The sequence below is a fragment of the Vigna radiata genome, chromosome 8 (genome assembly GCF_000741045.1).
Source record: "Vigna radiata var. radiata cultivar VC1973A chromosome 8, Vradiata_ver6, whole genome shotgun sequence".
In the NCBI taxonomy this organism is placed as follows: Eukaryota; Viridiplantae; Streptophyta; class Magnoliopsida; order Fabales; family Fabaceae; genus Vigna; species Vigna radiata.
In genome coordinates, this window is record NC_028358.1 from 36,767,652 (window position 1) to 36,790,759 (window position 23,108).

The window sequence follows — 23,108 nt, forward strand, 5'->3', positions numbered from 1 at the left end:
GTTTTTTTTTTAAAGAAAAAATTGTTACTTTTTTTATTTTGATACTTTTTGTTTCATTTTACTAAAAAGAAATAGTGTAGGTAATTTTCATAATGAATTTTTATGTACACTTTTTTTCGTAATTGTATTCTTATAGTTTTAATAACTATTTATTATCATGCTAGATGTTAGTATGGAAAACTATTCTTTATCGTGCTAATTGTTAGTTTGTTGAGATAACATTTTTTGATAACGTAGATGCGGATATACAAACGGGTTATTACGTCTAAGTTTTCAGCAATTATTATCCATATTTATCAATATATAAAAGTTTCACTAGTTATTATTATTCATACCATCATATACCTTTTTTAAAATTGTTACACTATTTTTTTTAACAAAAATAAAAATAGCTTTACTTTCTAATAATAATATAATTACTATGTTCGTGTAGGTTCTACTACCTTCAAAATTTTGTCTCCGATCAAATTATACATAGACAAAAGTGTTTTCGTTAAACTTTTTTTCAAAACAAAAGTTCAATATTTCTAGTGCTAACAAATCACTCCTCCAAACAACTATCCATATTCATTTCATTTGATATCTGCAAACAAATTACCCATCTATAGATATATCCATTATAATTAATAATATAAGTATTGAATTTGAATTTAATATAACTATTAAATTTGAATTCAACAAAATAAGATAATAAGGTCAGAAGGACTTATATTTAGTGAGATATAGTAATAAAATCCTGAAGGACCTATACATTAAGGAAAAGGTAAGTTTGATCTGTTTTACGGAAAAGATGTATGATACGAGTCCGAATGGTCCTAACATATACAAATAATATTAATAATATTTAGAATCAAATGGATATTATTACTAAGTCTATTACTAAAATTAAATATAATGTGTAAATTTTAATTCAAAAATGACGACTATAGACAAATGAAAATGAATTAGGTTCTCCATTTAGAAGAGTTCTTTTATGTTTCTCCATTTGCTAATATGATATTTTTTAGATATTTCTAATAATATCAAGTTTTCCTATCTTAACATTTATATTTTGACAATAGAAATTTTAGTTCCCATTAATAATTATTAATTAAAAAGCTTTCTAGTTACAAATCCGAAATAAAATTGATTGACTACAATTTCAAGTATGTTATTATATGTTTGGTTTCATTTTTATTTGAGTATGAATAAAAGAATCTTATTGTACACCAACGGTTAACAACACATGTCAATTTCAGAAATGGAATTTTATAAAACCAAATTAGGCCTGATTGGACAAATTTAAATATTCAGTAGTAAAACTATGTTATATATATATAGACACACACACACACCTTAGTTGTTAAGTTTCTTATAAAATTTTGTTGTAAACTTTTTTGGATAAATTTTAAATATTAAAAGTCAATTTAAATTCTATTTCATTATATTTTAATAATCCAAGATAAATATTTGCAGGAGATCGCAAAACACGAACTAATAAGTTTTATCCTTTATAAGTAGGCTGGATAATGCGTATCGGAATTTAAAAAGGCACGTGAAATACAGAAAGCATTGGCATTTTGAGAACTAGAATCGATGCAATTATTTGAAATAAAAGAAAATATATACTTCAGCAAGTAATGAAAGAAAGAAACGTAATATAAAAATGTGGATTTGTGTTGATAGCCTGAAGCTCAGTGATTACCATCATCAGAATGCCTATTCTCATCATTGGGAGACCCTCCTCGTCCCTTCCTCTCATTCCACCTCGCCCACAACCATGTTGAAATCGCGATCGTTCCTAATGCGTAAATCTACCACTCAAATCAACTCAACTTGTCAGAAAATGCAAATTCACGGAATATCCTAATTTATCAAATCAATCACCTTTGGAAGCTTCTCAATAAAATTAATTAAAATAAGCTGATGTGGTATTTACATAAACAGCACTGGATTAAATACGTTACTCCCACATCATAAGTCATATTCAGATTAAACAAACCTCAGGAATGAGAAGTAGAAGAATAATATATGAAAATGAGAAAAAGGAAGAGCTAACAAAACAGACAAGACTGGTAGAGGGAGCAGGGAAAACTTTCGTAAAACCATTTACAGGGCTTCTTCCTTTTAAATATCACCATACCACCACCACTGTCAGCTAAATAAAACTGAAAATCAAAACTAAAGGTCTCCATCTGATAGATAAGTCTAACTACCCTTTCCCATGGGATACATGCTACATCTCTCTGGACTTAGAAATCGATGGTCTCTTATTCCAACACTACTTGGCTGCATGACAGTCTTCTCAACAGTGTATAAGGAAATTTAGGGAAAAATCTATGTGAATTTGTCTCAGCTGGAACAACTAGATATACACACAAGTGACCACAACTGTGAAGATCCTAAAATCAAAGGATACTTAAAATACATAGATCAGTTGTATTACAATACTACCAAGTACAACTGGACTATTTGATTAGACATCAGAACAAAACTAAACAACCACCTTAATATTGCCAGGTTTTTTTGTTTTCAGTTAATAACAGCCCTCAAAACAAATCCTTTAATAGTTAAAATAACTAGCTAAGTCCTATAGAAACAACCTAAAAAAAAAAACTATGAACCTTGCAATAATTATAATATGTTTTTTATAAGAGTGTCTACGAAGTATTTAGCCAAGAATTATCATGCCCAAAAAGAGTAAGCCACATTAGTAAGAAATTCACTGAACCATATTTTGGATATACAATCATGAAATTTCCTAATTCCAAGGTTTCGCTTATGATTGCTGACCTTTAAAGAACATATCCATCCTTCGTGGCCACTTAAGGAGCAGAAATAAAAGACAAATAAAATCCAAAGGCAGAAGAATATTTCAGTCATCCAAATCCAAATTAAGCACGTGGAAGGATAAAATCATGCAAATTCCACGGATGTAAATAAAGCTAGAGGTAAAGTACAATTCGACAACTGAGGGACCACCACCGAAGAAATTTCCACCATCAATCTGACTATTAACTAAATTTCAGAAACAAAGAGATAACATTCGAGAATTAAAAAACTAACTGTCCTCAAACCCTAATATGGCAGATGTGAGTGGAATTTCAGGCTTAGAAAGAGAAACAGAAATTTACCTGCCAGAGTAAAAAAGGATTGGTAGTCCTGGCGGCGGGAGAGTTGGCGGCGTCAATTTCGGCCTGCAGAGGCGTGGTAGAAACGACCGTAGCTTGGTTTTTGGGAAAAGTGACAACGTTGCGCGTGTGTTTGGGAGCTTCATCCTGAGAGTTGGATTGTGGAGGTGGAGATGAAGGTGGAGGTTGCAACAGGTGTGGGGGAAAAGGAAACTGAAAATCGATTTTAGGGATCAAAGATAAGAAATTTGGTAGAGAGTGTTTGGGTGGTTGTTGCTCTGTGTCTCTGCTCATTGTCGAAGGTACGGAGATATCAATGGGAATTAAAATAAAACCCTGACGTGTTTATATAGAGAGAAAACCAGGTTTGGACCGTTGAGAAAGTGTAGGAGCTAATTCAATATTAGACTGTGGATTTAGGTTGTTACAACAACCATATAACATCACATCTCCACTGTTACGCCTCTTATCTCTCTCACTAATTTAAATTAACTTTAATTAATCATTATTATTTTTAATTCTTTTAAAATTACTGAATTTTCCTTTTAGTATATATAAATTTTTACTTTTATGAAATCTGGACATTCTTATCATATCATAATATCATTATGAGTTGAAATGTCGACTAGTTTTCAGTTTTCATTTCCATTAAAATACATTTCGTTAGAGTTACAAAAAGAAAAAAATTAAAAAAACTAATTAAAAAATAAACGATATTTATTTCAACTCAATAACAATTAATATCACATAATAGTAGGAATAAAAAGTATTTATTTCCGGTATTAGAAGAACAAATATAAAAGGATAATTAATGAGATGAAAATAAAAAACCTACTCATTCTAGAAAAGATAAAAGGAAAATAAAATTTTAACATCATTTTTTTACACTATTTTGACATTGCACACGTGTCAAAATGTGGTTGGACGATTTCAAATTAAAAAACAAACTTTGGTTTTTCTCTTCCAAATATACCCCTGCCTCAACTTTTTTAATTTGAAATCGTCCAATCNCATCTTGACACGTGTGCAGTGTCAAAATAGTGTCAAAAAATGGTATTAAAATATCATTGTTCAAGATAAAAATATGTTTAAATTTATTCTATTAAATAAAAATTTGTTTATTTTTTATAGTAATATTGTGTTGATTAAGTTTTGTATGATTATTAGTAAATCACGAGTTTATTCTATTAAAAAACGTAGTTTTTTTTTTTTACGTTTTTGGACAAAAATACTTTGAATATTATTGATTTAGGTAATTTTTTTTTAATTACATATAAGTCATGCATTTCTACATTTTTTTAACTCTGATAATCAATTACAAGCTTAAATATATATTAAAATCATTGGTAATGGATTAAAACATGATCGTAATTTATTATCAGCTAATGAAATTCGAATTACAAGTCTATAATTATTACCCGAGAAAAAAATTGGATAAATTAAAATATAAAGTTTTAATTACCATTGATTATAATTAAATTATAATTAATTATGATTATAACGTATTTATCTATTTTTTCTGATTATAATTAATTAAAATATAATTGATTATGAAGTTTTAATTACAATTGATTATAATTAAGATATAAGTAATTATGATTGATTATATCTTAATTTCTTACGTGTATTATAACAAATAAATAACACAACTGCAAATACCCAAAAATTTTATTTAAAGAAAACAATTCAAATTTATTATTTTTTTTTTGTTTTGAAATAATATTTCAATCATTATCAAAAATAGAAATATTAAGTGCAAAAATTGCCACAAAAAACATTGGTAAAAGTATTTATGTAGATATAGATGAAAAATAATTATTACATAAAATAATTTCATTATCACAAAAAATCTAAAAAATGTTAGAAAAAATAGTTGAAATCTATATGGACCAATCAATAACTCTAATAATGTCGATAAAAAAACAACTACAAAAAATCTATGTTAACCCTGAATAAGAAAAGATTTGAAAATAAGTTCAGAGATAAAAAAATACTCTTTACAAATACAGATAAACACCAAATATATGCAGCAATATAGATATCATCTTATCTATATAAAGTTTATTAAAAAGTAAGGATGATAAATAAACTTGTTCTCTAAAGTATTTTCTTAATTTGTCATTATTTTGATTAGGAATCTGACGTATATATGAATATGACTAATATTTAATTTTTTAAATTGAGTATAGGGACAAAGCAATTTATCTCCATTGGTTCCTATTGACATATTTAGTTTAGATAAACTAAAAACCTTATTTTAATGGTTTTCTTTGGTCCTTTGTTTGATTCATTTGATATCCATCATTCTATCAATTGATTAGACACATGATTGTTTCTTATATATAGTTTGTATTGAGATTTGTATCGTAGTAGAATATTCTTTGATGTTTGGGTTTCAGTGTCTGTACTGGTATATTGCTAACAAAATCGATAAATGAAAGACTTGCAATGAAACTAAGTACTGGTGTTTGTATGTATATTGGTATAAACTCTTTACACATCTGCAAACAAATCATATGTTTTGGCATCAAGAACAATTTGTCTAATAGATGCTATTCCTCCAATTACAACTAAAATTGATGATGCTCCTGCAATCAATGTGTTCACCCAAAAGATAATGGTGTATTTTGAGGGCTTGAAAGTCATATTATAAAAAACCATAGGCAAAATGAAATCAAGAGGAATGCATCCAAATGCCCCAAACAATGCCATTATATCTGGAAAGAATGGCAACATTGCTGCTAAAACTGTCGCTGCTGCCACTGACACTGACCGAAGTACCACCCTTGGCACAACATTGCGCATCGAGAATTGTCCCATTTTAGGGTCTCCAAAAGTTGCTTCAAATATTTCATTAGTTGGTTGCAGATAAACCTGTAATATAACATAACCAATCTATGCTTATTATTCATCATGCCAATTGCAAAATTAACAAATGTAGTAAACAAGAGGCTTTCCTTACCGCAGTCAGTGCCATCACTTGTAGAAGAATGAAAATATTAGTCATCAAGAAAAACCATCTGGGAAGCAAAGGCTTTGTCTCATGAAAGAAATTAGAAAGAACTGAAGCACCAGAGTCATTACCAAATGCCCAATAACCTGATATGGCCACACTAAAATAGGTGGTGGCTATAACAGAATAACATACACACAGTCCCTTCAACATTTTTCCCTTCACAGGAGCCGCTAAAGTTGCCTGCAAATGCCAAAAAAATTCTACTTAGTGACTTCATACAATGCATTGGTGTCTAATTGGTGCTTATTCTGTTCGAACTGAACACAATTTTTAACTGAAGTTTCCGTACTAAATTTGCTTTTGTTTCTCTGAAAAATGAATGCCAATATGCTACACAAACCTGTATTTCAGGAATGATTCCACTAGCATATGTGGTTGCAATGATAGAGATACCATTAAAGACACCAAAGAGTTGATCGGCATCAGATCCTCTGACAGAATAATGCCTGGGTGGCGCGTCTTTTGAGTGACCTGTGATGGATACAAGAAAGAAAGACATCAAGTTGATTACAAATTTGCCAGCCAAAGCCATTGTGTTTTCCTTAATTTTCCTTACCTATGTATATAGAACCGATCGTGACACATGTGGCATACAAAAAACTAAGAATCAGAGAAATCATATTGACGTGCCTCAGGGAGTGAAAAGATGGAAGTTGAGCCAAAATCAGTGTTATGACTCCACATATAATAATAAAATGATACAGCTTCATTGATCCCTCTGGGTTGTACAGATGGTAAATTAGCTGCAAAAAGGAAGAAAATGTAGCTTCTCAACAAACAAAGTAACATGAGAATGGGAAATTAAGATACTGTAAAATGACAACAGTGATTAATTACTTTGAGGCTCTTTCCTCCCACTAGAGGACCACCAATCACTGTGCCAAAGCATATGGCAAATTGAAGCGGGCCAACATAGTATTTTGCCCATCCAGGTCCTGCCACAACATTCAAATTATACCATTAGCTTTTAATGCCACAAACATATTTAAAGGGGAAAATGGTAACTACCAACTAGTCTCTATAAAGGGGGAAAGAAAAATCAAACTAAATTAGTAGAAAGTTTCTGCAGATAACTGGTTGCTATTGCCTATACTCTCAACATATTTTCTCTCCAATATTTCTGTTATATAATCAAGAGGCTGAAGTAACTACTCAAAATTAGAAGTATAAAGCATGCTGATCTTATGCAGCATGAAAGAAGAAGATAGTTGAGTGAAAAATGGGAGGCTTTGATTCATGAAATGAAGCAAAAGAGGGTGAAGAATGACCTAAAATATCTCTAGCCATGTCCCTGAAGCGAAACTGGCGACGCCCGAGTTGTGCATGATATTCTAAGACAACAGATAAAAGGTTGTAGGAGTAGAATGTGATGACGGCAGCAAGGGTCAACCAAAGCACTCCTCCGACCCAACCCAACAGAGTGAAGGAGAAAGGAAGAGTAAGAAGCACCGGAGCCACAATAGATGTAGTCAAATGATACCCACAGTGCAGCCATGATCCTGCACACATCACAGTAAGGTGGACAATTCATCAACGAACACTCTTTTCTCATCTTCATCGAAAAGTCAAAATCAAAATCTGTTTTTTTTTTTTTTTGTTTTATAGCAAGAACAAAGAAAAGCAGGCTCACCTCGAGATACAAGAACAAACTTTGCCCCTGCATCTAGCTCTGCTGGAGTAGAGTGGTTGATCGCAAACCCCTTTTCACTGTCACTTGTATAAACTTCAGAGGAGCTGCGAGTAACATTTCCCATCTTTGTCCCCAGTTTCTCTCTCTGTTGTATGAATCAGTTCTTGAGTGCTTTTTTGTTTTGTTTGGTTTTTCCGCTGCAGCTAATATTATAATTTGTATGTATGTATGTACCTTGAGCAAATAATAATGATAAGAATCACAGTATATGATCTGACAGAGAGAGAGATAAATAAGAAGAGATGCAAGTTGACATGAATGTTGAAAAAGACCAAAAACAGTTTAGGTGAAGAAACATGATTGAGTCAGGGTGGTCAAAGAAGCATAACTTCAGTGAGTTGGAAAATGATAATTTTGAATGGTTTATCGGACATTGACACACACAGTTAACAGCTTGGTCGATGATTAGTTTATTAAGAATGCTTTGAGTTTTGTCGCATGTTTGTGAGGTGTGCTAGGTTGCCAATAAAGCAGTAAGGTGGCTCATCCAACATCAATATTCAAGTCAATTTAATCAGCTGTACTGAATTATATTATTATATTTATATATATTCTGTATTTTTGCAACAATGGTTGACCAGATCCAGCCTGGCACCTTTCACACATGCAGGAACCTGCCACACCTCAATTCTCTCATTGCTTTCATGCTTCCAGTATAACATCGAAAAATGATATTTTCACACTAATTTTTGACACTATACACGTGTCAAAATGTGGTTGGACATTTTTAAATTAAAAAAAATGAGATAAGAATATCATTTTGAAATCGTCCAATCACATTTTGACACGTGTGCAGTATCAAAAAATTGGTGAAAAAATATCATTTTTCTATAGTATCAGATAAAGACAATAGTAGTTTCACATCAAAATTTCATTTTACATTCGTATGACTTTTATTATCTTTTTTTATTTATTTTGAAATACAAAATTAACCTTTATTAAAATCATTTTACTTTTTGTAAAAATTATGAATGGTAATCAAATAGTATCTAAAGGTTATATTTTTGATTAATTATATTTTTGGAAAATGATGAATACTTTTATACTTTAAGTAATTAAAAAATATGATTTTTTTTTTAAGTATTTCTTCGAGGTTCTCTTTCATATCATATCGAATTTGTAGAACTAATGTACTATCTATATCTATGATCATTTTAACCTTTACATAATAATTGTATAACCATGCAATGATATTTTAAGACCATGTCAATTAAGTGTTTCGAGAGTTATTTGGGTTTCAACATGTTTAACTAATAATAGTTTGTACATGTTTTCAAGTACCTTGATGTTTAAGTAGAATTTAAAAAAAAAAAATATATATTACGTGGAATTCAAGACATAAATGAGTGGATAGAATAATATTTTCTTAGGTCGTTGTTAGATTCTTATTCATTATAATGACACTAATATAACAGACAATTTTACCTCGTTAGATTCTTATGTGTATTTGTAAATTTATTTTCGCATGCGTTACATTGTATGGGTACGAGTTTAGAGAGAAGAATAATCTTCTAGTTTGAAAAAATATTCTATGTATAATGATTAAAAAAAATTGCTATTAGTTGATAGTTTATGATTATTTAATAAGTAAATTAATAAATTGAAATATTTTATTTATTTAAATTTGACTGTTAAGAAATAGTTTATAGCGTTATTTTAATTTGACTTGAATTTGGTAATAAATAAATAAAAAGGTCCCTGTTGATCTTTATTCAAACTTTGTCTTTCTAGAAATGGGATAAACTTTAAAATTAAACGGAGACTTGATTTTGGTAACTAAGATTAGGTGATAAAAATTGCCTACTTATGTTTATCCTTTTTAGATTTTGAGAAAGTTTTAAATAACAAATATAAGATTTCGGTTTCTAGGAGTGGATAAAAATGTTAAAAATTAGAAAAATGTATAATTTTATATTTCAGAATTCGACAAAGATTTAAAATTTTAATTTGGTGCTTTTACGATTTTGTAATAAATAATAAATATATTTTCTTCAGTCTTAGTTTTATTTTAGTTATTTTATATTATGCAAGCTACAAAATTATTTTTCTATTTAATATATTAATGTGTTTTTTACTATTTATTTTCTTCCTACCCTAAATGCTGATCTAACTATAATACTAATACTAACAATAATAACAATATAGTAATAATACTAATAATTACTATATTTTTATATTTACATCTATATATACAAAAAAAATTCCACGTATATTAAAGAAATTAGTTAATTGCATTGAACCTTTTAATTATTTTTTTTCTAAAATGTCTTTTTCATCAAAGAAAAAGGTGCATGTGACAATCATGTAATTATATGTCATACATTAACTAAAGTTTTAATATTTTAAGAAGAGTATCACTAAAAAATATAAATAAATAAATTTTACTCATATTCAGAAAGATATAACGATGATATAGATACTATATATATAGACCATGTAAGAACTAAAAAAATATATATTTTAGAATTGATAATATGAATAAAATGGAGAAATTTGATTATTTTATTAATAAAAGTTTAAAATATAAATAAAGTTTTTATAAACGATTTTTATTGTATTATCTCTCTAGATTTTTTTTTCTTTTAGAGTTTTCTATCTTTTCTTTAGGTTTTTTAATTTTTTTTTTAGAAAATTAATCATTCAGAGTTGAAGCTTAGAAAAACAGATACACTAATTTATTACCACTCAATGAATTAAGGTTTAAATATATGTCTATAATAAACATTTGATTACATGATTGTTTTCGAAAACATGAGCAATTTATATATATGAGCAGCATCAAACACTACAACCCAAATTGAACATGCATCTGAAAAATTTATCCAACACTTTACAACGAAATTTTATTGAGACAGTTTAAATTTTAAATATTTAATGTTTAAAAAATAACATCACACACGGAAAACAGTTAAAAGTGTAACAATCTCATTTTTCGTGTGTTACAACATATCAACGTTTAGAAGGTCAATTACGTACGGGGAACAATATATGTGAAATTCGTGCCCTATTCTTTATACAAATATCTAAAACTCAAATAAAAAAATATAAATGTCACAAATCAAAAATAAAAATAACTTAATTAGACAAACCATACACATACATTATTCTTATTATTATTATATGGATCTTAAGTAGGCGCATTAGAGAATCAAGAAAAAAATTATATTTAAATTTGTATCACTTTTTAATTCTATCTTAATTTTTCATAATTAATTAAAATAATATCATTATAATAAATACTGCATATAAGATATATTTTAATTTAAATCTATTTACACTCGTATCATTTGTCTTCAAATAAAAAGTGATAAGAAAGTTGACTCTTTCTTTAAAAAAAAAAACAATTAAATTTATCTTATATTCTAAATGATATTTTCCTATCTAGTTTAAAGTTAAAAGGATAAAAGAAATTTGAGTAATATTTTGTCCCAGAAGCTTGAATGCAAAGAAGTTAGCCACCGTCCAAAGCAAGGATGGATTGAAGTTTGAATTTTCCTTCTCCGTCGGCTACTCATAACCACATCGTTTTCCAATTAAACCTTTGAAAATGACGCTAATACTAATAATAATCCACTATCTCCTATTCATGCATGCACGTTTACTTTATGGAAAATGATATTTTAATACAAATTTTTGATCTATTTTAACATTGTACACGTGTCAAAATATGATTGGACGATTTCAAATTAAAAAAACTAAGACAAAGACATATTTAGAAGAAAAAAACCAAAGTTTTTTTTTTTTTTAATTTGAAATCGTCAAACCAGTGTTAGAATGGTGTCAAAAAATTAGTGTTAAAATATTATTTTCCTTTCCTTACTTTATCCCATCAACACTGTCTTATTGAAAAGTCTCAGCTCTGCTTATTCGACACTCTTCTTTGACTTCCTCAACACCAAGAAATATCTTCAATGTCTCAAACTTAGACCAAAAATACAACTAATTTTACACTTTTTCCGTAACATTTTAAAACAATATCCATTTTATTCGGTTTCCTAACGGATCCAAAACCTACAAACAAAGTAAATCATCAATTCGTCAAGAATTTCAATTTTTTATTTTTCCTTAACCTACCTAACTTTATTTGGTTTCTCCCTTCTTTAGGATTTTTTTATACTTTCTTTATAATATCTCCTTTTTCTTTTTACTTATCAAATATTTCCGCCTATGCCCTTTTTCATTGAAAGTGAAACGGCAACAACACATTTTGGTAGAAAATGGAAGAAACTGTGTTCACTTGCAAGAAGCTTCTCCTTAACGACCACTGCTATATATGCGACATAATGCGGCAAAAGCAACATTCTTATGCTGTCTTTCTCTTGCTAGGAATTGGGGTTTATTGGAAGCTTCTCTGGAAATGTGTGATAAAGTGGATTTTGTTGTGGATGAACAAACCAAAAAAGTGCTTATATGGGAATTGGAAACTGTTGACCATTGGGTTTCGAAAACACGAAATTTATTGGATTGAGAATTGATAACGATATATTAATCGATGTTAGTGTTTATAATTATTATTATTAATTATAAAATAATTAGAGATCAGAATTACACATAAATAATATTAAGATGTTTTAAAAAAAAAATATTATCAAAGCATTATTATAATCGTTAAAAAAATTTATATGTAAGTTCCATGAGAAGGAAAAGGAAAAGAAGAAGGTTGCAGGAATTATAGAATACATTAAAGACATTCCAACTCAACAAAATTTATTAATTGCTTAATTCTTACGCAAAAGATATAAAAGAAAAGAGCAAAATACGTGTTATTCAAGTTGACAAAAAGGGTTAAAGTGAGAATATACCAAATCATAGGTAGATTCAGAATCGCAAACCCGCAAACCAGACGGGGGCACGGAGCGCGAAGGATTTTCTTATTTCATATTCATTTCTAAAATTAAATTTTTTCTTATTTTTGTGATTTAAATTTAAATGAGTATGAAAATTTTGTTTAATTCTTATTTTTTTTATCTGTATTTTAATATCAATTAATTATTTTTACAAAATAATAATAATAAATTATAAAAAGAATATAATAGTATTAAATATTTAATATAAAAAATGTATTATAAGTTTTTAATATTAAATATTTAGACAAAATTATAATTGTATATATTTTAAATTATAGTTTAAAATAAAAATTTGTGAAACTAAAATATTTAATTAATCTGTAAAGTTAATGAAATAAAGTTGAAAAAGTTTAAAAATATTTTAAAATGGATAATCAAATTTAAAAATATTTTAAATATTTTATCGTTATTTAAATTTTAATAAAATCTTTTATATATATATATATATGGGATTATAGTAAATAAATATATCCTCGTATATTATGGATTATATTAAAATCAAAGGTATTTGAATAATTTTCATTCTCAAAACTAAAAAACATTTTCTCTATCATCTCTCCATCATTCTATGGGAGATTCACTAACCTCTCTAATTTTATCATTTGTAGATTTTAAATCATCATCTCTTAAAAAAACCTTCAGGCCAATTACCAATTCATTCTTATGCCATTGTGCTTATGAAAATTAGATAAGATAAAAATTATAAAATAAAAATTCATTATAAAATCATTTTTTGTAAATTGTTTAACCAAGAGTGATTTTGATTTTTTCCAGGCCAATTACCAACTGCTTTGATGTCATTATGCGTGTGAAAATTAGATAAGACAAAAAATATAAAAGGAAAATTGTTTAATAGTGAGTGTTTCTGACTTTTTTTTCCAAGAGAATTACCAATTCTTTCATATGTCATTATGCTTGTAAAAATTAGATAAAATTAGATAAGACAAAAATTATAAAATGAAAATTCATTATAAAATCATTTTTTTTTTGTAAGAAATTGTTTAACTGCCATTATTTCTGATTTTTTCAATTGGGGCTACAGTAAATATTGACAGAAGTGAGAGAAATGAAAGAGGAAAAAGTTGAGAGGAATGAGGAAGGTGAGTAAGGGTTTTGGGGCTTCTTGTTTTTTTTTTTAAGTTTTGAGAATGAAAATTATTCAAATACCTTTGACTTAAACTTAGAATCCATAATATATGAGGATATATTTGGCTACTATAACCCGATACATATTGCTAAAATGTACTAACTAAAAAACAGGCTTACGCGCGTTAATAAACTACTAAAATTTTAAAAATTTAAATGAAAACGGGAATGAAAATAGAGATTGAGGTGAAGATAGATAATAGAACATGTATGAAGACTAGGATAAAATGAATATGTAGATATTTATCTCCCTCTCCATAATGAGAACATCGGTATTGTTCATACTCATACTTATTTCAGACAATACGAAAATTCTTTATTAAATCAGAATAAATTTAGATAACATGTACAAAAACTTCCTAAACAATTTTCTATGCTTTCACATTTTCATTACACTTTTAACTCTCTATATAAACCAAAATACGAATGTTTATTATTGTTATTAGTATAATAGTGCAATAACACAACGTTTGTTTTCATACAAAACATTGTATACTATTGTAAAATTAAATAAATAGTTAGATCCAATATGTTCCTTCTTTCTTTTCATAGTTTAAACATTGTTGTAAAAATTGACTTTGACAATGGGCGAAATTTAGAACATCTGAACCCATTTGTTGTGAGTGTTTTCCTTCTTCACCCCATGATTACTACCTTCACCTCTATCGAAAAGGAAAAAGACTAAAATATTCTTCATCACTGCACTACTATAACACTATTGCTACCATCGTGCTTGCACTCTCTGAGAGAAAGAAGAAAAGAGAGTAAACTATATATGTTTCAAAAAATACTGCTGTGGAAAGCATCTTGTATGTTTCCAAAACTTTATTTTGGAAAGTTTGGTTCAAAATTCCTATTCTCGTTCTGAAATGTGTTTCATGTGTTATTAAAACCTTGTTCCCAAAACCGTGTTTTGAATTTTTTTTCATATGAATTATGATAAAAAATATTTTGAAAAACTTTTTCGGAAAGACTTTTACAATAAATTAGTTGGAAGTCACTTTTATAAAAGATAAAATACTCATTTTAAAATTATGGGATGCAATTAGAAATTATAGGGGTGCAATTCCTATAAAAGAAAATTCCTATTTTTCTTTTTTGTATTGTGCAATTCAAAACTAAAAAAATATTTTTAAATTAAATAATCTCAAATTCCAAAATTTCATAATTTTAAAATAAAAAAAATGAATTATGTAATCTAAAAATAATATATATTTTTTTAAAAGAATTGAATTACGTAATTTGAAAGTCAAAAATAACTTTTAAATTTCAGTATATAAAGATGAAGGAAAAAACTTATGGAGGTGCAAGAAGAAACTACACCTTTCATTTATGATGCAAGCCCATGTTACAGGAAACTACCATCCTTTTCATTTTTTTTTTCCCTAAACTTTCACTGGGTGGGTATGCAGATGTTAAAATACAATTTCGTTGGAAAGATTTTAAATTGAATGATTAAAAAGGTTTCAAATTGTAAATTCCAAAAAATTAAAATATTAAGTAATATATTTTAATTTGTATGATTTTAAACTTTTTACCTTATTTTAAGTTATGTAATTTGAAATGTATTTTCAGATTGTGTATGTTACCTCTATATTATTTTACTGTTGAAAAAGTGTGGTTTGATTATAAATATTTTGTAAGAATTTTTTCTTTTATTTTTGAGCAGGACATCATTAATTTTCTTCAAAAATAATGCCATATACTTGTAAATAAATTTGTTAATTATAATTTGATGTTGGTTTAACCCTAATGAGTGATGTATTGTTGAGAAAGGAAAATCTATGGTTGAAGTGTTGCTTCCTGTTTCAGAAACCAAACTGTAGACACACTGATCACAATTTTTAAAAAGTAGTTCTTTCATATCATAAAGCAAGTAATGTTGAATTATAACCAAATTCATAGCTTTTTAAAACAATGCAATTATAATTATTAATTATCACAATTTGGAATCTCTTTCCCAAAAGTGTCAACAGTTACAATAAAACAAGCAAATTACCACTATACAAATAATCAATAAACAATGACCTAACACGTCAGCATGCCCCCAAATTTTTAATCTTGATAGTTATTGTTTATTTGGATTGAAATATCTTATAAGGATATATTATTTTTTTTCTGTAAGTGAGTAGTTAGCTTGATTATAAATGAATAGATTATAAGTAAATTTTCAAGTTCCCAACTTATACGTTTTTCTCATCTTAATTAAGTGAATTAAACAACGGTTTTAATATATATTTATGATGATACCAAGTGGCCTTTCAATGTGAATTATGACATCGTCATAATCCATCAAGTTCGATTAAATTCATTTGGAGAAAAAAGATGGTACATATTAATTATAATTTATCATACAATTTGATTATTATGCTTATAAAGTGCCAAAAACATTATATATGTCAATTTTCATGTGTACTGTTTTAGCATGAAATTTGTCGATACAAAATTAAGGTGAATAGAACTTGAGACCTATAAAATACATGGACATGTCAACCACCAAGTACATGGTTTTTGTTGGCTGTTCTTTGTCTAATTTAACAACAACACCTTCTACTCATTCTAATTGCGCACATGTAAAAGGAACCCAAATCAAAATTTTCAAATTTTCATGCTTCTTGCCAAAAGCACCAAACATAAATATTTCTTACACTTAGAATAATTTTTTAAAATATTAAATTTATAGAGAAAATCTCAACCTTGGTGATAGTGAATAATTTGTAGAAAGCACTGCTCCATATTTCAATATTCTGTTAGCCACTGGATTGTGACACTCTTTTCTGGTTTCAACTCTCAAGAAAGCTGTGTCCATAATCCAATCATCTCATCATATCATAATCGTTTTGCAATTTTTTTCTCCTTCCATAGAAACTCTGCAATTTATGGAATATAAATAATACTTCACACTTTCTTCTATCATTACTCAACACATCCAAATACCCTTCTTCTCTATCTCTCTCCCATTGTTCATAAACTATAAGAAAAGAGAGAGATAGAGAGAAAGGTTGAAAAACATTGCACCATACGTTAGGTTGGTGTTACAAAATCTTGCACATGGAGCTGCTCTAGCTAGTGCTATAATAGTGTAAATGCATTGTTACTTTGTTAGTACTGTGCTATAATAGTGCCTTCTGACTCTACTCTCTTGCTCTTCCTTGTTGCCTTAACGTAACTCCTAAGCAACAATCACTGAGTGAGTGGCAAAAAAAACTACAAACAATTCGTGTTCTTTTCGCAAAGCCAACGAGCCACCAAGACCAAGCACAAACAGTGAGTGAGTGATATCACATTGTTCTATATAGTCACACCATTCCAGCAGTGCAATTTGTCTCTCCAAAGGAAACCACAGAAAGCCACCAGATGGATCGGCTTTCATCAGCAGCTACGTTTGAAAACATGCATTACGATGGCAGTGCAAGCCAGATGGGTCTGATTTGGCAGCAGACCAGGGCACCCCTTGTGGTTCCAGCGCTGAAATTGCTTGTGGCTTTGTGCCTAGCCATGTCAATTATGCTGTTTGTGGAGAGAGTTTATATGGGTATAGTCATAATCTTTGTGAAGTTGTTTAGGTACAAACCAGATAAGAAGTATAAATGGGAGCCTCTCAGAGATGACCTTGAGATTGGAAACTCTGCATACCCAATGGTCTTGGTACAAATTCCTATGTACAATGAGAAAGAGGTACTACTGAAAAGTTATCACATCTAACAGACTCCTTTCCTCTACAAAGGATATATTGCTCTCACATGCATTGTTTCTTGGAAGAGAATTTTTCTTTTACTCAATTTTTTTGTGGGTACTGTTTCATTGCTTGCAGGTGTATCAGTTATCGATTGGAGCTGCATGTGGGATATCATGGCCTTCTGATAGGATTATAATTCAAGTTCTTGATGATTCCACTGATCCAATCATTAAGGTTGACACTATCCATCCCTAGAATAAAGTTAACTGAAAATTTGCTCCTTTATCTTTCAGTATCTAAACCATGTTAAATATTTCTAGATCTTTTTTTCCTTAGTCATCAAAAGCCTATTTTCATATACTTTCTACTCTCTAAGGACTACTAGAAAGCAGGTTTACTCATGAGTCACGTGCAAGGTCAACTTGCACGGAAATATTTCCTTCACAAAACAACATTACTTTCTGTCAGAAAATCCAAGGTTTCTTGAAACAAAATTGTGCAAGTCATGCTTCTGATTCTTAATATTTAGATGGTAAAGTAAAATGGCCATCATCAATTTGTGAAAAGTAAAACGTTATTAAAATCCTTGTAAAAACTAACTCATTCATTTAGACCCTTGACTCTTAGTTTGTGCTCACATGACCTTTCTGTTTCTGTTAACAAAAAATGCTCAGAAAATGGTGGAAGTGGAATGCCAGAGATGGGCCAGCAAAGGCATAAACATAAAGTATGAGATCAGACAGAACAGAAATGGATACAAAGCTGGAGCTCTTAAAGAAGGCATGAAGCATAGCTATGTGAACTTGTGTGATTATGTGGCCATCTTTGATGCTGATTTCCAACCTGAGCCTAACTTCCTTCGGCGCACAATACCATTTCTGGCTCATAACCCAGAAGTTGCACTTGTCCAAGCTCGATGGAAATTTGGTAAGTTTTTTTCTCACTAAACCCTCATGAAACTCCTTTCCGCATGCTTACTTTAAAACTTAAAAAATCAAAACGGTGTTCTCCAGCAAAGGATCTGGCATCTGGTGTCAAAATATAGCTGTTCAGTTAAAACTTCCTTAAGTTGCATCTGGTTTATCTAGCTGTGCTTCATTTTTAATATACCTTGTGTGTGGCAGTTAATGCTGATGAATGCTTAATGACAAGAATGCAAGAGATGTCATTGGACTATCATTTCCTTGTGGAGCAGGAAGTTGGGTCCTCAACCTATGCCTTCTTCGGTTTCAATGGTAAATCATTTCCCTAATAAACAGTGCAAATATTTTCATTGGGCAGTAGAAGCAGTCATAATGTAGATGATATGTTGCAGGCACTGCTGGTGTGTGGAGAATTTCAGCATTAAATGAAGCTGGTGGATGGAAGGACCGCACAACAGTGGAGGATATGGATCTGGCTGTGCGAGCTGGCCTCAAAGGAGGGAAATTTGTGTATCTTAGCGATCTCAAGGTATGATCAATCTTTTAATTACATGTCTTGTATGTACTCAAGAGTTTGTTGAGTTAGTATTTTGGATAAGAAGATTGTACAGAAAGTAATTTCAGTAACACGTCTACTTTCTGTTGTCTTCTCTCCTATACTGAATTATTTGTTTTCTATAACAATTTATCTAAACAAATTTAGGTGAAAAGTGAACTGCCGAGTACCTTCAAAGCCTTTCGTTATCAGCAGCACCGGTGGTCATGTGGCCCGGCTAATCTTTTCAAGAAAATGGCAATGGAAATCATGAGAAACAAGGTATCAGTTTGCTTGTAAAACTCAATTTTCATATAGTTTGTTTGAAGAGGTCAAATGATATTATTATCCCTCTTCTCTTGTAATTCCTTTTTTACCATGCCATGCAGAAAGTCTCCACCTGGAAGAAGTTTTATGTGATTTATAGCTTCTTCTTTGTCCGGAAAATCGTAGCCCATGTGGTCACATTTGTATTCTACTGTGTGGTTATGCCAGCAACTGTTCTAGTTCCAGAAGTGGAAGTTCCTAAGTGGGGTGCTGTGTATATACCTTCTATCATCACACTTCTCAATGCAGTTGGAACTCCAAGGTATAAGCATTATAAGTTAGCAACTTTTTGAAGGCAAGGTTTTCTTGTATTGATTTGTGAGTAACTTGTCATCTGCATCTTGTGCAGATCAATCCACTTACTCGTATTCTGGATACTCTTTGAAAATGTTATGTCAATGCATAGGACCAAGGCAACACTCACAGGTTTGCTAGAGGCAGGGAGAGTAAATGAATGGGTAGTTACTGAGAAATTGGGAGATGCCCTTAAGACAAAATCAGGTGGCAAAGCACCAAGAAAGCCTCGTATCAAGATTAGTGAAAGGTACACCAATATTTGGAGAATACTCTACTTTTATTAACCTTATACCTGATATAAGCTTATGATTTGTCAGAAGTCTTGCATAAATTATAAGTAGATACGAACATCATCTTACAAATTGATTTTATAAGATTGAGTTAGATTTAAAGTTGTTTTTAACATAATTTTACATCTTTTGTCGCATGGATTGAATTGAACAGTTTGGACACGAATTTTACAAGCAACTTAGTATGTGATTTCATAATTAGCATTCACTATTCACCTTCACGACTTGTTTTTTGATGATTAACAGGCTTCATTTCTTGGAACTTCTAGTGGGGGCATACCTCTTTTTCTGTGGATGCTATGATCTTACCTATGGGAGGAACCACTACTTCATATATCTTTTCCTGCAATCAATTGCCTTCTTTGTTGTAGGGGTTGGCTATGTTGGCACCTTTGTTCCTAATTCATAAAGGAGCTTCTTTTCTCAGAATTATTCCACGTGGCTGTCATTTGGCTGTCATCCCATTCACTTCAAGGAACAGAATGCAGTTTCTTCTGCTCATAGCTACAATTCAATTTGTTTTAGTACCATACATTACTTTACAACCATTATTTGTCATGTTTTGTATTGTTTTTATATGGACACAGACAAAGAACATAGATAAACAAAACAACAAAAGTTTGTGTAGTATTTGAAATCCCTTGGAAAGAATTATCAATAAATAATATAAATTGGAAATCAGGAATACTGAAGCATGTTGACAGTTTCTGCTTACTACCTTCCCTTCTCTAACCTAAGCTGCGTGACAATCTTGATCTTCTCTTTCAAAGATGGCCTTGTTTTAATATAAATTCCATAATTTATGAATAACTTTATCTTAAGAAATAGAATTTAAATCTAATTCAATAAAATATGTATCTTGATTGATTAAAAAAGCAAAATTAGAATTTGCTTAAAAGTTGATGTTATTCAGAAACAAAATTACCATAAAACATAAACTGGAAATAAAATGGAAGTACAGATATTCCAGCATCTCAAAGGCTGCAAATTACAACTTTTTAAGACTTGTGATGAAGGGTACCGTGTTGTTGAGAGGGACCATGAGTTGATACTTGATGATGTCTACACACTTTTAGATTAGGCTTTCAGTGAAATTCATCATATCAAGTAGCGACATGGTTCTTTTTTAAGCTATATGCATGTTATTGTTTCAAGCGAATGCATTCTCCGTGGAAGCGGAATCATTGAGGTATGGCTTAGCATGAAACCTCTTCAGATGGGACAAATGTACCTAAAGACAGCATCGGATGAAGATTTTCATTGCTCAAAACATTATAGAGTATCTTAATCCATATACCACCTCGGCCAGATTAAATTCTGGTTTTACAGAATACAATTTAGTGCATGACAAAAAGGAGTGAGAATTCTTAATCCTGAGAAATCCCACGGTAACAGTCTCAATAAGAATATAAAAAATGAAATAAAATTCATCTTTGTATTTATAAGGTTACAATCTGCTACCATCAACTTTGACTCTCTCAACCAACCAATGCAGGAAACTCCTTAATGCACAAACCTGCTACCATCAACTTGATATCCCTCTTAGCCTATATTCAAACTTCCTACGTTGCCATTATTCATCCATGTCTAGTTTATGAAAACGGATAAGATGTTTAAACCATTTGACATACTCTCATATTGACATTCCTCTCCGAACTAATTGAAGGAACTTCACTTCCTTTGCAAACCATACATTATCCAAAAAAAGAGTTTTAAAGAGAGGAGTCTAAGAAATTATGTTTATATTATTAAATTATTTTTAAAATTAAAATACTTGATTTTATTATTTTAAAATATCTATCAACTTTAATAAAGTATTTTCTAGAATCTTATAATTAAGAGACTATTATTTTTTAATACTATACTTTCTAGATTTTTACAATTTTAAGAGACTTTTATTTTTTACCAGTGAAATGTGTTTTTTTATGAAATATTCAAGAAGGAATTTAAATTTTACATTTAAGGAAAACACCTATCTTAATTAAAATGGCATTGTTTTAGTTTTATAAAAAATGAAAATTTGGTAATCTTCCTTCATCTGTGTCTTTTATTTTTATCTTTCTCATCATTTTTTTTTCTCTCTGAAAATTTATTGTTTCGTAAATAATGCCTAATTTTTAAGGCTGGAAAAAAAATACAAAATTATAGTATAGTTAATTTTACAATATTATATTAAAAAGAATTCAATCATTTTTACTATAATATATACTGCAGTTAACTGTACTGTTGAATATGTGGATGATGATGTCTCATCTAGGGATGACAACACGTCGGGTCGAGTACGGATAGTGCCTACCCGCAACCTGATCCCTCAGATAAAAATGTACCCGTCACCCGATCCGTTACCCACCGGATATCCGTTTAAAAAATACCCGTGGATATTTTAAAAATCCACGGGTACCCGCAGATATCCGCAAAAAATAAAAAAAATATATATTATATATTTTTAAAAATAAAATTTAAATAAAATTACAAAAAAAATATATATATATATATAATATAAATTAAATTAAATATAAATTAAAATTTAATTTAATTAATTTTAATCTAATAAAATATAATTTTATTTTATTTTTAATTAAATTTATTTAAAAAAATATAAAATTTAATTTTTTATTTATTTTTTGCGGGTAACAGCTATCCGCGAGTCTCGGGTAGTATACTACCTGTACCCAACCCGTTTAGAAGCGGATATTAAAATACTCACTACTCGTTACCAGCGGATAGTAACTACTCGCCACGGGTTTTACCCATGGATACCCGTGTCCGCGGATTTTTTTTCATCCCTAATCTCATCTCATCACACACTTCACCCAAATTAATGAAAAAATAAAATAACAAAATGTTAATTAAAAATATGAAAATGTTAAATACTTATTAATTTTTTAATAAAAACTGAATTAAAATTATCTAAATCAAAAAAATATATATACTTTTTTTTTTAATTTATACAAGTAAAGTAAATTCATAAGAAAACAGATCTACAATTATACATTAACCTATAAGTCTTAGGCAGATTGTCCAAACGTGATCCAGAACGACCGAAATAATACAGCAGATGGACCGACTTGCCATCCCACTTTATAGGATTCATTAACATGCCTTTTATTTTTACTCTCGAATTATTCAAATTTCCATGCTGTTTTATTATATATTTTCAATTTAAATTGTAAAATGTTCAATTTTATATAAATTTTATAGGAATGGATTTTTTTTTATAAAGTGAATGTGTTTTTGATAATTGTATG

General features: G+C 29.5%; 3 protein-coding genes across 3 annotated transcripts; 1 reads left to right on the forward strand and 2 right to left on the reverse strand.

The window, feature by feature from the left end:
- Positions 1-1,471: 1,471 nt before the first annotated feature.
- LOC106770944 lies at positions 1,472-3,484 on the reverse strand. Its single transcript, XM_014656802.2, has 2 exons — positions 3,114-3,484; positions 1,472-1,793 (listed from the first exon to the last, which is right to left on the reverse strand). The coding sequence occupies exons 1-2, from the start codon at positions 3,402-3,404 to the stop codon at positions 1,674-1,676; spliced, it is 411 nt and encodes a 136-aa protein (XP_014512288.1). The 5' UTR covers positions 3,405-3,484; the 3' UTR covers positions 1,472-1,673.
- Positions 3,485-5,543: 2,059 nt separating this feature from the next.
- LOC106770991 (GABA transporter 1) lies at positions 5,544-8,218 on the reverse strand. Its single transcript, XM_014656858.2, has 7 exons — positions 7,757-8,218; positions 7,395-7,625; positions 6,964-7,061; positions 6,683-6,869; positions 6,467-6,597; positions 6,073-6,306; positions 5,544-5,984 (listed from the first exon to the last, which is right to left on the reverse strand). Exons 1-7 carry the CDS (start codon positions 7,878-7,880, stop codon positions 5,604-5,606), a joined length of 1,386 nt encoding a protein of 461 aa, XP_014512344.1. The 5' UTR covers positions 7,881-8,218; the 3' UTR covers positions 5,544-5,603.
- Positions 8,219-16,664: 8,446 nt separating this feature from the next.
- Positions 16,665-20,574, forward strand: LOC106770780 (glucomannan 4-beta-mannosyltransferase 9). Its single transcript, XM_014656579.2, has 9 exons — positions 16,665-17,487; positions 17,624-17,722; positions 18,163-18,415; positions 18,613-18,723; positions 18,804-18,940; positions 19,115-19,228; positions 19,336-19,535; positions 19,623-19,817; positions 20,107-20,574. Exons 1-9 carry the CDS (start codon positions 17,167-17,169, stop codon positions 20,267-20,269), a joined length of 1,593 nt encoding a protein of 530 aa, XP_014512065.1. The 5' UTR covers positions 16,665-17,166; the 3' UTR covers positions 20,270-20,574.
- The last annotated feature ends 2,534 nt before the right edge of the window (positions 20,575-23,108 follow it).